The sequence below is a fragment of the Uranotaenia lowii genome, chromosome 1 (assembly GCF_029784155.1).
Source record: "Uranotaenia lowii strain MFRU-FL chromosome 1, ASM2978415v1, whole genome shotgun sequence".
NCBI lineage: Eukaryota > Metazoa > Arthropoda > Insecta > Diptera > Culicidae > Uranotaenia > Uranotaenia lowii.
The window spans coordinates 173,450,884-173,466,848 of record NC_073691.1 but is presented as its reverse complement, the minus strand read 5'-3'; the positions used below and the strand labels follow the sequence as shown (position 1 = coordinate 173,466,848).

At 33.9% G+C, this 15,965-nt stretch overlaps 1 protein-coding gene across 10 annotated transcripts in view; it reads right to left on the bottom strand.

Moving 5' to 3' along the window:
- The window catches only part of LOC129755323 (acyl-CoA-binding domain-containing protein 5), a 36,681-nt gene extending 20,716 nt beyond the window's left edge, over nucleotides 1–15,965 (bottom strand). The window contains exons 1-2 of one of the 10 annotated variants that reach the window (XM_055752342.1): nucleotides 15,866–15,965; nucleotides 12,284–12,640 (exon numbers count right to left, since the gene is read on the bottom strand). In XM_055752342.1, the coding sequence (XP_055608317.1) occupies nucleotides 12,284–12,344 (61 nt within the window). In that variant the 5' untranslated portion in view covers nucleotides 12,345–12,640; nucleotides 15,866–15,965. Of the gene's footprint in view, nucleotides 1–12,283; nucleotides 12,745–15,668 lie in introns of all 10 variants that reach the window. The other 9 variants (XM_055752273.1, XM_055752492.1, XM_055752410.1 and 6 more) reach the window with 9 other exon arrangements.

The window sequence follows — 15,965 nt, the reverse complement described above, 5'->3', positions numbered from 1 at the left end:
AATTACGGCGGTTGAATGCTGAAATATCTCTGTTTGTTTCAAGGTTCCTAACAGAATGAAGTTTATATTTGCTGATTGTTTTGGGAAAAATATCATGATTTGGCAGGACTCTGCTCCTGTAGATTAAAAAAAAACTAAATTTTCGAGAAGAAAACTTTGGTTTTCGATGTTTTTAAAAGCTCAAAAAGAGTAGTCTTGTTCGATTACTTCATTAACTATGATTTAAACTAATCGGAAATTAATTTTATGATGATTTTACAATGTTTTTGTCAGATTTTGAATGCAGGCATTCGAGTGAAAACGTGTTTTAGTGGCACAAAAATAATCAAGTCTTGTTGAATTCGAAACAACTTAATCCACTAAATTGTCCCCAGTTTCTACCAAATAGGAAGCAAGTGATAAAAAATGATCAATAACATTACTGTAAAAAGTGTGCGCCGACCGATGGGAGATACCAAGAATAAAGTATAAATATTTCTTGCATAGTTTATAACTGATAGGCTTACGTACTCCTAACAACAAACATTAATCATTAAAGAAATATTTTTTTCAAATTTTTCTATGAGTGATTATAAGATTACCATCATTTCCTCTTTAGAAAGTTTTTCGATCAAACGAATGGTTTTCAAAGAAACACGCCTTCATACCTGTCCCATTTCTAAATGAACTAAGCTTTATACAAGAGCTCTAATGGGAAATCTTTCAACATCCGACCGACTACCGCCTTTTTCGTTCCCTACCAAACCAAAGGGAGGGCGTAACATACAATATCAATGAGCTCCTCAAAAGCTGACTCAACATTTTTTTTTTGTCCCAGAACAGGCGGTATTTGACTGAATGACATCAACAACCTGGTTGAGAGGTAGGAAGAGGTTTCAAACAGTATTGGCAAACATATGATTGATTTACTTAGTGAGATAGTTAAGGTTTTTTATTTGAATCGAAATATTCGTAAACGCTACGAACTTACTCCCCAACCTAATATAATTTTTGTACGAATCAGTTGAGAAACAAGAGAGATATAGCAGATTTAGTCAGCAGTGTGAAATTGACACTTGATTTTACACAGTCTATCAGAAAGTCTTGGACCTTTGGGTGAAATCGGACTACAGGAAGGGGTTGCGCAACGAGACCGATATTTGAATGAGATCTTTTTTTCCGGAGGAGCAATTTGATTTCTGGAATTTCAAATGCACACTTCCAATTGAACAACCACCGATAAACGAACAAATTAAGCAGCAAAAAGGTATCCATTGACAGTTGGTTTTATCAACATTATATACGTTGCATTATTCAATGGGCAAAGGTTAGATGGATTACCAAACGAACGTTAGGTCGTGCAATATGCAATTAAAAAAGCGATTTCGTTACCAACTTTGTTGTTTTTTTTTAACCCTTCTCAATCTTCTAATGGGTGTTCCACAACTATGGTCCAAACCTCTAAATTGGCTAGACGCTAGAGGCAAGCACATTTCGACCGGGCGGTGGTAAAAATCTATCGCTGTGCCATTAGAATGTCTTGAATTTATGCAAAGACTCAATAGCGTTGGGAACAGCTGCAAGTGCACCTTCTGTAGAGTAACTATGTTAGTAATTATGGTACCAGTGCATTCTAAACTGCTTCGTCAGATCTGAAAGTAGAGAACTTGAGTGCACTTCATGCGTAACTGAACTTCGTTCTAGAGTCCGCCCAATCGTGTAATCAACTATCGGTGACTGTCTAAAACTGTTTACATTTTTATCTTTTTTTTCTAGAAGATGTACCTTACTCACTTGGATCACTTCCTCAAAGGTAATTTTCTCGAGTAATCCGCTCCTTAAGTCATTAAAACAGCTGTAATGATGTGCTCATAGCGTTTCTTACAATGCCAAATCATACAAACATATTCGGCTCTGGTGGCGTTCCAGTTGGACAACAGTGATGCAGTATGACGGTTGATGGTAAACCAACACAACGAAAAACCGGTCAGCCAACAAAAAAACGACTCCGCTGGCGTGACCTTGACTGTAATAATAACCTACCACTTGGAGCTTAAGTTTCGTGAAGCGCAAGTAGCGGGCGATCAAGAGTTAACAGGCAAATAAGTGGCATTTATGAATACGCCATGCACATTTGCGCATGCAAACCCCGTGGCCTAACTCAGGATGAAGACGATTTTGTGCTTTGAGAACTTCGTACGTGTACGATAGTTGCGCGGTTCATTTGAATCCGACTTACCTGTGTAGGGGAAAGGTGGGCTAAATGCGCATACTAAGGAGTATATTTCTTCTATCCACTATTCCAATAGCTAAAGCATGGATCACTACAAATCTGGACGCACTATTTATTTTACCATAGTGCTCCTAGTTGTCGGATCTGGAATGTTTTGGCAGCACTTTGTAGAGGAATGTTTCTTCTACCAGTGCTGAAAATTTCATTACGATTCGTTTGGTTTCGAAAAAGTTACACGTGATGGAAGCCACGAAATGAAAATAAATTTTGAACAACCACGTCAAAAACCCGACGTGGTCGGATTCAAAAATCGCGAAATCGTTAAAAATGGTCAAATCAACTGTGTGTAGCGTTCTCAAACGGGTCTGTGAGATGCGTACTATAGATCGGCAGGTTCATACCAAGCGTCATAGTGGAATTAAGGATCGGAAACTGCATTTGAAGGTGTTGAGAACGATCAAGGAAAACACAGGGTAGTCGGACTATGACATTGCCAAGAAATTCAACGCCGACCGGTGCACCGTCAGCAGAATTCGTCTACGCGAAGGAATACGATCCTATCGGACCAGTAATCAACCAAACCGGACATTGAAGCAGAATTTAGTAGCCAAAGGACGTGCCCGCAAGTTATACAAGAAGATTCAAACGAAGTTCGACGGATGCATCCTCATGGATGACGAAACGTACGTGAAGATGGATTTTGGGCAGCTTTCTGGCCAAAAATTATGTAAAGCCACTGCAGTGGTGCACTGCACTGGTCATGGTGATGTCCCCGGCAACTTCAAATTCGTTTTTGCTGATAAGTTTGCAAGAAAGTGTTTGATCTGGCAAGGTATTTGCATCTGCGGACGAAAAATTACGGTTTTTTGCGAAAAACAAGACCATGGACTCCGAAATTTACAAGGAGGAATGCCTGAAAAACTTTTTTTTCGTACATTAGATCTCACAAAGCACTAGTTAAGTTTTCGCCAGATTTGGCAAGCTGCCACTACAGCTAGGAGGTTCTACACGGGTATTGGGCCAACGGGTGGATTTTGTCGAAAAGGACATCAACCCACCCAGCTGTCCTCAATTCCGCTCTTTCGAAAAATTTTGGGCAATTGTCAAGCAGAAGATGAAGAAGAATGGTAGGACGACTCGGGATGCAACAGAGATGAAGAGATTGTGGAACAAAATGGCGTCAGCGAATAGGGTGTTCAAACTATAATGAGTGATATTCAACGAAAAGTTCGAAAATTCATCAAAACAACATCGGAATAATTTTTTTATTATTTTTCCTTTAAAGTGCAATAAAAACCCTACATTTCAAGTACAAAACATTTTTATTTCGTTTAAAGAGCTCCGAGATAGACCCGTTTTAATGCGTCCAGATTTGTAGTGACCCATGCTTTAGGGAAGAATGAGGATACTTGATCCCTGGGGATACTTGATTCCTTAGCTATATCTCGAAACTGGAATGACTTACTAGTATCCAATGTTCTAGAAAAATGTGCTTAATGGTGCAAAACAACTAGGTTATAACAAAATAATTTTAGAGTTATTGAACTTTTTTTTAAAATTTTCATAAAATGCGACTTGAAGATCTTTTTTTATCACTTTAAAATATTTCTTACATGAGAAAATTTAAACAAAAATATATATTCCTATACATAAATCGTTAGAGTGTAATATGAACTTCATAATACCATATTTTCAAAACAATGCACACTGGTAACACACTGGTTTTTTCTGCAAGTTAATTGCATCAAAGAAACTAAGAAACTAATAAAGTGTCTAAAAAAAGTTATATTTGTGAACAACATACTAGATTTTCAATCTTAAAATTGCTTCGAGTTCCACCGAATTCCACGCTAGTTTTATCTGGTAATGATTTCTCTTAACACCAAAAATAAAATCAACATTGGCTGATGGTGCGAAATTTGCGCAATTCGATAAAATTTTCTTTGAAAATCGTTAATATATTACACTAAATGCTTTCTACAGCGCTTCAGCAATTTCAAAACACATCATAATGTACTAAAGATTGTAGAACTTAACATTTTTCAACTTTGTTTCGAAGACTTAAAATTGTTTTGTCTTACCTACAACGTTTCAGATTAAAAAAAACTGTTTTTCAAGGTTTTTTTTCTTAATTTCATTGTAACTCCTTAGAATGAAATTGTAGAACTTTGACTTGTTCAGCAAAGTTATGTATTTTGTTAATATTAACAACTTTGTAGAAGAAACCAAAGCTCTAAAATGCTTAACAAAAAAGTTAGCATTTTTATCTTGCTAATGATGGACCCCTCGAATCTATATTTTATTTCAAGGTATGCGCCTTGTAAAATTATGCAATGTTGGCGAAGACATTAAAAGTCTATCTTTTCATCCCTGGGCGCCATTAATTTAGTTCCGCTAGATTGCTGTTCTGTACCAGTGTGCAATGGTAAACTCTCAACATTTTTCAGATAAAATTTTCTAAAATGTTCATATTGATTCAATTGATTCCACTATTTACAAAAAGGTAATTTTATCTTCTAAAAAAATCGTGATCATTGCTGATCACAAGATTACGATTATTTATCCAATAACTGAAATTTATACAATAATTGTCTGGCAAAAAGGGCTAAGGAAGTTGATTTTCTCTTAAATTCAGAAAATAGCGCCTTAAAGTATGCAATGCCAATGACACTAGGGTTGAGACAAATTTTTTAAATTTTTTCTTCTGACATTTAAAAATTGTGAAATGAAAAAAAACATGACCAAAATAGTCAATTGACATTTTTTTTTGAAATTTTGTTTGATTTTTTCCAAGTATTAGAGCCCCCGGAATGAACGATCAAGTCTCCTTCAATAAAGGATCAAGTCTCTCTTAACTTCAAAAATATCGCAATATTTTTACTTCCACGACAATGCTTCTAGTTCATCTATCGTTCCAACTTTTGGAGCAATTAAGCTTGAAATTACACCCTGACAGAAAATGTAAAAGTCGATGAGTTGCTCAATTTTTTCAAAAAGATATGATAAAAATGAGAAAAGGGGATCAAATATCCCCGTTCTCCCCTATGTTTCTGAAATCGATGTGTACATGAGCAGACATTTGTTTTCTATATATTAGAATTTTTTTTCATCTATTACTGTTTTTGAGGAAATGATTTTGTAATAATAGTAGTAAAAATTATCTTTATGTAGAAACTGATAAAGCATATGAAATGAAATTTGAAATGAAAATGAAATGAAAATGAAATTTTAGCGATGTTTTAAATATCACAAGCTCTTTTGCATAAAACATTATTCGGGACGCCATTTCAAGGTAAACTTTCGTTCATAGGATTTTTTTTCATATCACTATTAACATCTTGCGAACCAAATACGAGGTATCCCTTTTTTGGCTCGTCGCGCGTTTGGTATATTTAGAAGTATAATTTAAATATTATAGATTTAATAATGAAACTATATTAGGAAAATCTAACACAACACTTTCGGTAACTAAAAGGTACTAATTTCGTTAAATTTGATCCATGTAGTTTCTGAGATATAGAATGCCGAAGTTCGATGTTTCCCGCCTTAGATTTCTTCCCGGTCTTTAATGTGTTAACCCTTTCCTTCCCACGAGGTTTTTTACGTTTTAAAAATAGAAATATTGATTTTCAACTTAAGTTCTAGAACAAAAGATGCATAATTTAAAGCAACTTTAATGATCCATTCGATAAATTTTGGTTTTGAGGTGGATCATATATGCTCCATTGGGAAGATAACAACACCTAGGGTGTAAATGAAAAACAAGAAATAATTGCAAAAAAAAAACATGGAATTTCATCACCTCGTTGATCACAAAATTTGGTAAAAAACTTCATTGTTATATCCATCCCTCGATAGTCTAATCATTGAAATTTTTAATATTTTCATTTTTGCCTTGAACAATGGCCGCCATGACACTTTGCGCCAGCAAAACAAAACATGTCGTTTTTCGAAAAAACTACGAACTTTTACAAATATTTCGAGACATGTGGTCATTTTAACAGAAGAAAAGTACGTTTTGTTCCCAGTGTATCACCAGTGATCACACTTCAGTATTTTTATTTGAGGAAAATTATAAAAACTTGCCAAGTTATTGAACAACAAATGACGACTTGATTTAAATTCGAAAAAAAACCGACGTTTTTACAGCTTTTGATCTGCCGAGCATAACCTAGCGAATCGAATTTCTTCAAATTTCGTGCAATCTTTCTTCACTCATATCTACACATTCGGTGAGAAAATGGTGTTGATCCAAAGCGCACAGCTCAAATGCGAGCTGTTCAAAGTAGTGGATCACCTGTGCTACCATGGGAAGGAAAGGGTTAAGCTCTTCTATTTTCACTGTAGGATTATAAGTGAAGCGTGGATTTAATGTTTTAATGATAAAAAGCATAAGTTTTATATGGTTAACCTTTTAACACATCAAGGACAACGAAGAAATCTGAGCCCAAAAACATCAATATTTGGCTTACATTATCTCAAAAACTACTGGACCGAATTCTATAAATTTAGTATCTTTGAGTTACCGAAATTATTACGTTTAATTTTGTAGAATATATTTTTATTGTAAAACTTAGGGCATGCATCCAAGTGTAGCACACTCGCAGCAAGCAAAAAAAACGAGATATCTCGTATTTGATTTTTTTTTAATATGTCTTTATTAGTCTTTTAATCATTACATTTAAGTTACATTATTAAAGTAAATTAAGTGTTCAGATCAATTATGATCAGTTAAAGTCTTTGATTCAGTAAATTCTGAACATTGTTTATTTGATTTAAATTTGCTATAGCAATAAAGTATTTGATAGGGGAGATAAGGGCATAATGGCCACCTTAAGAAAAACGCTTATTTAACCATAGAAAATAGCTATAATATGGAGGTTACATTATTGTTTCGTGTTCAGACACTTGAAAAGCCTATTTCCTAACGGGCTGAAACGTGAAAAACTTAATGAAAACGTTAAAAAATGCATTTTAAAAAATTAAAAAAAAGCTGAAAACCAGCCACTGTGGAGGCATAATGAGAACCCCCCCTGAGGCAGTACGAGCACCATTAATCAGGGCAAGATGTGCGTTTTCTGCCGGGGAATCTAGCAGCGAATTCATCTCGTTGAAGTCAGGTGAGTCGTAGATTCTTCAAACAAAGCAGTAACAAAATAATCAAGGTCTGTTTGTAGAATACAAACAATTCACGCACGCTCATACATTATGTGCTTTGTTTGGCGGATGATGCTACTTGCCGTATAATGGAACAATAAAAAAAATCGATCATGAATTGTGAATGGAAAAAAATCACCTCGAACAGAAATCGAACTCTATTCTTTTGATAACCTCTCCGACACCTTACCAATAGGCTAAATCGTCGGATGTAAACTAGTCAAGTTGTGGCTCTATAAATGAACTTCGCTGCTAGCATATACGGCAGAAAATGCTTATCGTATCTCGATAATATAGTGCTCTATATGCCCCTAGTCAACAAATTTAAGTAAAAACGTGTTTTAAATTTGATAAAAGTAAAAAATCAATAATTTGATGATGGTAAAAATTGAGAAACAATGTGTACATCACGTTGCAATGCGTGTATTATAGATCAAGGTGATTTTAAGATCATAAGAGCTTATTTCGCGATGCTCAAAAATTATAATATTATCGTTACTTAAGAACCTAGCTGTTTTTTTTTTAAATATCTCTGCAAATATGATAAGGATATTCATGTTTTTGTGAAAAATAAATGCTATAGGAAGTACGAGACAAACCCTCATGAAAATTTATTTAAGAAAATACGTACTTTCGTAGAAAAGAGTAGTGTTTATTATACCCTGGGTGCTCGTTATGCCCTTATCTCCCCTATGTTGGAGAATATCCTGTAGAGCAAAAAAAAATGTATAAACTGTATCATGCGTAAAAGTGTCGATAGAAAGATATTTTTTGTAATTTTTACATTTGGCAGTTTAAAAATTATAGCGTCAAGAATTCTGTAAAGAATTTTCCAATATAAATGTCGTTTCCCAAATGAAAACTAAACCCACATTTTCGTAGAAGAAAATGTTAAAAAATCTTCAAGTTATCCACAATATTTTTACTGGGAATCTTCATATCAGGATAAGACCCTCACCAAAATACTAATGATTGTCATTTTGCATCGATTCCAAACAATTATTTGAGAGAAGTGTTTGTTGAAAATTACTATGAATTAAAAACTGAACATTTTTTTCCGAAGTATTTTGCTGAATCGTTGTTCAAAACAAAAGTATCGATTTATTTTAAATTCTTGTTCAAATTCTTCAATTTTTAGATATAAATTTAATTTTAAAATAAGATCATCAAAATCATATTCTTAGATATGAAGCTTGTGGAACTTTTTTTTTTTTTTTTTGTTTTTTCTTGAAATTTAAGCTCTCATACTAGATTTTTTATTTTGTTGGAACTGAATCCAAAGAAAAAGTAACTAATTCGCAACGAATTATTTATGAAAAAGGTGAAAAATATGTATGATTTCTTCATGCTCTCGATATTTTCAAGCTTTTTTTTTTATAAATGTTTGAATTAAATAAAAACATATTGAATAAAGAGTTTATTTTTAAAATTTCATACTACTTCAATATTTCATTGAAAATTCATATTCAATTGCAATTGAAATAACCAAACTTTCAGATTCAGAGTGGATTTTTTGACCTAAATTATTAAGCTGGATTTCTACTGAAAATTTAAAATATTATTATGTAGATGAGCAAAAAACAGTATCGGCGATATAATTGGTGTGAATCCTGAAATGCAGCCTTGTTGATCAAAAATTAGAAAAATGTCTTCCGAACTTGAGCGATTGCCTTGTTTCCGAGAAAAAAAGTTGCAGATGACGGAATAGTTTTATCACACCTGGGAAAAATTAAAACATAGGCAATTTTTTGGAGCCTATGCTCAAAAAACTGATTTTGGAAATAAATTTCTGAACTCGATTTCAGATTTTATCCATCACCTTTAGTTTCAGAAGTAGTATTTTCAGTATTTTTCGAAAATTTAATAGATATCAATTGAGATGTACCAAAAGTACCGTCTGTATCACCGAATATTCTGCAAAAAATACCATTGTGAGTAATATTTTAAAAGTGATGGTTTTTTTTTGTTTTTGATAGGAGTTTAACCCATTTAGGTCATTCTTCCTCGAAAAGTGATGATATATTGATGAAAATATATTTCACTTTTGCATACAGAACAAACAATGCGTGAACAACTGCACTCACATACATACGCAGGTAACGCGAGCCGCTTACAGCTTTGGCAAAAGTACTAATCGAAGTAGGTTAAAAACACAAAATTTTTTTGTGTTTTGTATAGAATTTGAAGCATAACTGATATCAATTTCCAACCAATAATCTAAGTTTCACATTTTTTATGTAGTTTTTTTTACCATATAATCCCCACAATTGAATTTTTTTTTATAATTTTAAACATAATTTGGTCTCAGAACAACTCTATCGTAACCATTTCTTCCTTAATTAACTTAAATCTAAAAGTTTTAAATTAAAGAATGGATTTTTTTTTATAAAATCTATTGATCATTTTTAAAATTGTTTGATTGTGATAATGGCTCAAAATGTATGAGGTTCTTCGAGCCAAAGGGGTATAAGTGCGTAAAAGCTTATGAAAGACGTAAAATATCACAGCAAATAAGCCTTGGAGAAGAAGATACATAAATAAAGAAACTTATTTCGAGAAAATACATTTTTAATTTAAAATGTTTGGCCATTTTCCATATATTTATCTAAAATTTTCATTTCAAATTTACGTTTAAAAACGTAAAATTCTCAATATCTGAAAAATTACCAAATATAGTTTGAATTATGAAGATTCGTTTTATATTAATAAATCAAAATCGATCATTTTTGCTACGTCGAGAAAAAAAAATCAAAGCTCTTTTTTTCAAAACGTTCCAAAGTAAGAAATTATTTAAAAAATAAATCTGAAATTAAAATTTATCTTTTTAATTTCAATTGTCTAGACAGTTTCGATACCTTTAATTCAGATAAAATATGGGCTTTTGAGAATCTCAAATTGAGATGAATTCTGTAAAAAATCTGTGTTTCATGTTTTATAAATCTAAAGATGTCAAAATGTTACAAGTTTCGTCCATTTTCCAATTTACTTTTCAAAAAATTTCTACTGTGATTGGAACAGCTTTGGAGATTGACTCATTTAAAAGTACGTTTTTCAACCACTTTTTCACATTTTTTGTGATAAAGATCTTAAAAAATTAGGTTTTTTTCATATGTGAAACATATAGCTTCCAACTTCAGCTTTCTCTGGCTTTAAGAGAATTTTTTTTCGATCTCATCATAGCTGACTTACAGCCTTTTCCCGAAGCTAGTTTTTTTTCGGTTTTTTATTCTTAGACTTCGAATAACTTTAAATTCAATAATTGTAGCTGAATATTGTCTAAGAATTATACTTGATTCACGTTACAAGCTTTCCAAAACTATAAATTTTATAAAAATCGGTTGAGAAACAAGGGAATTTTAACGGAAAAGGTGTTAGGGTGTTTTTTTTTTGAGGGGGTGATCCCAAACTTATGGCCAGTAGCGTATATGGTCAGCAAATTCTAATTCAACGCTATAAGTACCTTTAAAAAAGTTATTTGATGGAATTCGTTCCAGGAAATCGCAAGTTACAACTGTTTTAGTTTGGTTGACTGAATTTTTTTCAATTTTAAGCTATTAAGTGATTAATAAATTTTTTATTAAACAAACACCCCCACGGAGTGGAAAAATTTGAAAATTCGAATGTACACCTACTAGAAAAAGTTCTTAGTTTTATACAAAATCCAGCATTTGCGAGTGTTTCGTAACGGTTTTTTGCCGCTTGGGGAGGGGGGGGGGGGGTGATCACCCCGATCAACCCCCCCCCCCATAGGACCGCGCCTGGTAACTAGTAACTCAAATACGTTTTCCAGACAATGTTCAGCTAGAACACATATCTGAGTTACATTACAAGATATCTAAAACTATAAATTTTATGAAAATCGGAGTGTCAAATTGACATTCCAAGAATTCTAACAGGTAAAATGTTTATGGACGGATGAGGGATAATGATTATTGTGGGTAATTTATGTTGCAACAAACTAGAACCAATTTTACCGAAAACATACACTTGTTCCAGAACCAACTATTTAGTACTTTTTTCAACTTTCATCATACAAATGTTGAATACAGCGGAGAGAAAATTTAAAAAAATAGAAACATCAAGTCTGTATAAAGCCGTTCTCCTTACCCAAGGTAGGTTTCGGAGACAAAATTTTAGTGTGTTGTACAAAAATCTCTTTTCCTTCATTTTTAACCACCGTTTCTTTTTCTTAATATCTAAATTCGAATGTAAGGATTGTTACAATGTAGAAATTGTCGTGAAAAGTCAGCTAGTTTACGAGAAAATTGCATCTAAAAATGGTGTTACCCATTGCAAACTATTCTAAGAAACATAACTCAAATGTCATGAATTTTATAATGAACCTTTATTCTTCTTTGCTATTAAATTGTAAGAATACAAAACGAGTTTGGCTCCTTAAAGCCTAGAGGTATGAGCCGTTTTAAATAAAGAATTTACAAAAAAAAATCTTTATTCTACAAAATTTAACACAATGCCTTATTCCAAATGTCATAGGTACTCCCTTAATAGCCATCTCCACTTACTCCGGTGTACCTTCCAGGCAAACAGCTCAGTCTTTTGAATGAAAAATGTCGAAAAAGTTTAGTTTGCGTATTTATGTCAGATTGTTAATTTGGCTTCAATCAATGATTTCTAGAAGAAGAAATATTGTAATGCGCACAAATTGTTATTCTATATTGATGAACAAGCATATCCACCAGTTAGGTGGCTGGTAAAAATATAACTAACGAAGATTACATGCTTTAGCAACCGATAAGATACTGGAATAAGTGGAAAGGCTGAGGATTAAAAAAAATCGTTTGAGATGTTGATAAGCGGGGGCGTGAGCTTCTATGTTATCAATAACTTTTGTCTAGGTAGAGCGAGTAAAATATCATATTTATTGTAAATAAAAACTTAATATTCTAAACTCACCGTTTTTCGGCAGTCCTCGAATCACATTTACAGCAGCATTGAATCTGTCTTCCACTGACATGTTTTGTTTTGGAGGAAGGTTGCAGTGAAGGAATTCAGTGTGGATTGCTCTCGTTGCTTCTTCTCTTCGATGATGACCGAATGACCCCCGAAATAAATGGAGCTTTATAAGCTATTTTTTATGCTTTCACTTTTACACACACAAACAATAGATGTAAACTAATTCGTCATACCGCACCGAACGACATCAAACTTCGTCCAAGGACTGCGTAACCAACATACATGTAGCAATCGTAGACTTTTCAGTTATCGACGTATACCACCTTATTTCTTGTGAGCACAACCGCTTGTGAACTGCTGAAGGAACCACAAAATGAGATACTTTTGCTAGAGACTATGGAATCAAACACAGTCCAAATGATTGTTCCGCTGTTTTCAAGAGCACTTTATTGGCTTAGCTGCTGTTTGTCGAAAGGAAGGGAGACCCAAAAAAAATGAAAAGACACACTTTATTAAAAACACAAAGCGCACACAGCTTCCAAACCAAGCGTTGTCCACGGTCTAGAGGCGACTAGGACTGGTTACGTAAAATGCGTTTTTGCCGCTTCTAGCGGCACTACTAACTAATAACGGTTGATGCCGAGGTCCGCGCGTGGAGCCATTTAGTTTGCCAGTTTATTTTCTAAGTCTTTTCGTATAACATGAGAGCGTTTTACAGCACATTGAGTGCCACCCAAACTGTGAGAAACCCACCACAGTTGGAATCTAATATTTCTTCAAAGTTCAAACAACTCTCGTTTTCCAGGGGCCGGCCGGTTTGCTTGACTCTTACACAGCGTGATGATGATTAGGTGCATGAGTAAATTTTTTATTTAACAGAACTTATACTAGGTATCCAGTCTATAGCTATACTGCTAGGCTAGAGCAATGATCGCATACACCAAGACTTTGGTCAGAGGTAAACCATCAATTATATGCACATTTTATTTCACAGTGCCAACTGCAGTGGGATGTAATGAACTTTCATTCTATGAATTATTCCTTTGACAAATTATTGTTTCCAATGGAACTCTTTTATTGCAAACACTTTAAATAGAATGTTAAAATAATTCTTCAATTATATTTTCATCGTCGATACGAAAAGCCAACTAATTCGAATTCCGAAACATTCAATAGGATCAATTATTGTTAATCTATAGTTCAATGCTGATCTAATTTAAATCCTGACCGATCTAGTGTTATTACATATCTGTACCAACACGTGAAAAGGATGTATCTCCATATATGGCGAATCGAGAAAAACGCGTTTGAAGAAAATACAACCTATTTTAAATCGCTAATTAAAAATCATTAGAAATGTTTGCATTTTATGAAAGACAAACGATGTTTAGAAGCATCCCCTATATGTTAGAATAGAGGAATATCAATTTTAAAGAAAAATCAACGCGCTATCGTAGATAGAACCTAGCTCACTTAATATTTTGTCTCCCTTGTTTATACACCCTTTGCTATTTTCTCATTTCTAGCTTTAGTTCTAAGCTCGTGTTCATTTGTAACTATGTTTTATGTTGAATAAAGTGTCAAATCTTTACCAACACATAAAAAGCATCTATCTCCATATATAGCGTATCAAGAAAAACGCGTTTGAAAAAAATAAACCTATTTTAAATTCCTAATTAAAAATCACTTCAAATTTTTAGTTTTTATGAAAGACAAACAATTTTTAGAAGCATTCTCTATATGTTAGAATGGAGTAATATCAATTTTCATCAAAAAACAACTCGCTATCGTAGATAGAACCTAGCTAACGTAGTATTTTGTCTAACCTGTTTATACACCCTTTGCTATTTTCTTATTTTTAGCTTTAGTTATAAGCTCGCATTCATTTGTAACTATGTTTTTATGTTGAATAAAGAGTCGATTTGATTATTTTGAGTTTGTTTGCGGAGTAGTAGCGAAAAAATGTTCCGGAGTAAAGGGTGTATATCCATGTGATGGCAGTTCTGGTTTTAGAATGTTTATAGATCCTTTACTCAAATTGAGTTTTCAATGTAACGGAATATTATTTTCTCAAAAGGGTTTTACCGTTAAGTAGTGCAACTGTTGGCCTATCATGAGGTACTGAAAATGGTTTTTGTTTACTTTTGGAGATAGATCCTTTTCACGTGTTGGTACAGATATGTATATCAAAAAAAATTGTCGTGATAACTTTTCGTTGATCAAGGGCCTACAAGGAATGAATTCGAACTAAGTACATAGTAGTTTTGACCAGGCAAAAAAGGCTTGATTAGTCTTTTTCTTAATTAAAAGACAAATTTGATACATTTACCTTCCTGAAGTCTTCATAAATGAAATTGCTTGGCACTTGCAGCTACAATAAACAAAATCAAGTAAATTGGAGGTAATCGAGGTAATTCGTTAAGTAACTGTGATCGACTTAATCGTTTTTTATGTCATTCTCACATCAACTTCGCTTGACTCAACTATTTACTCGCTAACTTTCAGCTACTCAGTTCAGAGTGACGGCTACTCAGTTGTCGCCAAAACCGCACCTACTCAGTTCTGACTAAACGGCTTTTACTCAGAACTGACTAACAGCCCTTTTCGCGACAACTGAGTCATGGTTACTCAGAATGCGCGAAGATTCTGAAGCGGTTTTTGGCCGCTTTTTTCATGCTAGAATAGTTAAAACCTGTGTTATTTCTTAAACAAATGATGGATTTACTGATTTGGTGAATAACAAAAGTCCAGATTTTGTGCATACCCATTTATTTTTAAAAAAATCCACAAACTTATTGTTTTTTTTTCGCCCGTCGGGTTTCGTCTCCCGGTCTGGGAGCCATTATGCCGTACAAGATTAAGTAATGGAAAATTTATTCGGACCATCATCACAGAACCCTGTTATAAAAATAATATCGGATTAATAGCTAGAAATTAACATTAAAATTAATATTCACCATGTATTTTCTTTATTTTTTGCTCCACGTAACAACCAAGTCCGACCGCCTCGCACAAACTGATCAACATTTACTCAGTTGTCGCCTTCAAGCACTCGAGTTCTCTGAGTGCCGAATTTTCTGACGTCTGAGTAATTTTTCCGCTGATTTTTGAGTTCATTAAGATCAGCCGTCGGCTGCTTCATATATGTGGCGACGTCTGAGTAAAAGGTAGCCGGGCTCTGAGTATTTCAAATTTAGCGAGTACATATTGAAAGCTCTCCTCACTGGTACTTCCTCCCAACCCCACCCAACTAAAGAAACTATAGTATACTATAGTTTACTATAGGCTCGTTACACCCAACCAAACCCACTAAACACACATACACACGCAACGATGAACCAGATAGAGAATCAGGCCCATCAAAATTTTACAACGTAATTCTAACCACCCTTTCCTTCGACGTGATTCGCCTTTTTCACCAAATCAATCCGGTCAGGAATCCACTTTAATTCCACTTTCCTATCCTTAACAGCGAGAGAAACAATTTGTTTAAATATGGATAGCGCTGTATTGCAGAAAATACTCGACCGAACGGAAAAGCAGTACAAAATAAATCAATGAAAAATTTCTTAAGCCACCCACTAGCTAATCCACCTATATTCGTTGGCAAGGCAAAGAGACCGCACAAAATACCGTCGAGCGAAACCGAGTGTTTTCGAAAGACTGGAAGCAAAGCGAATGC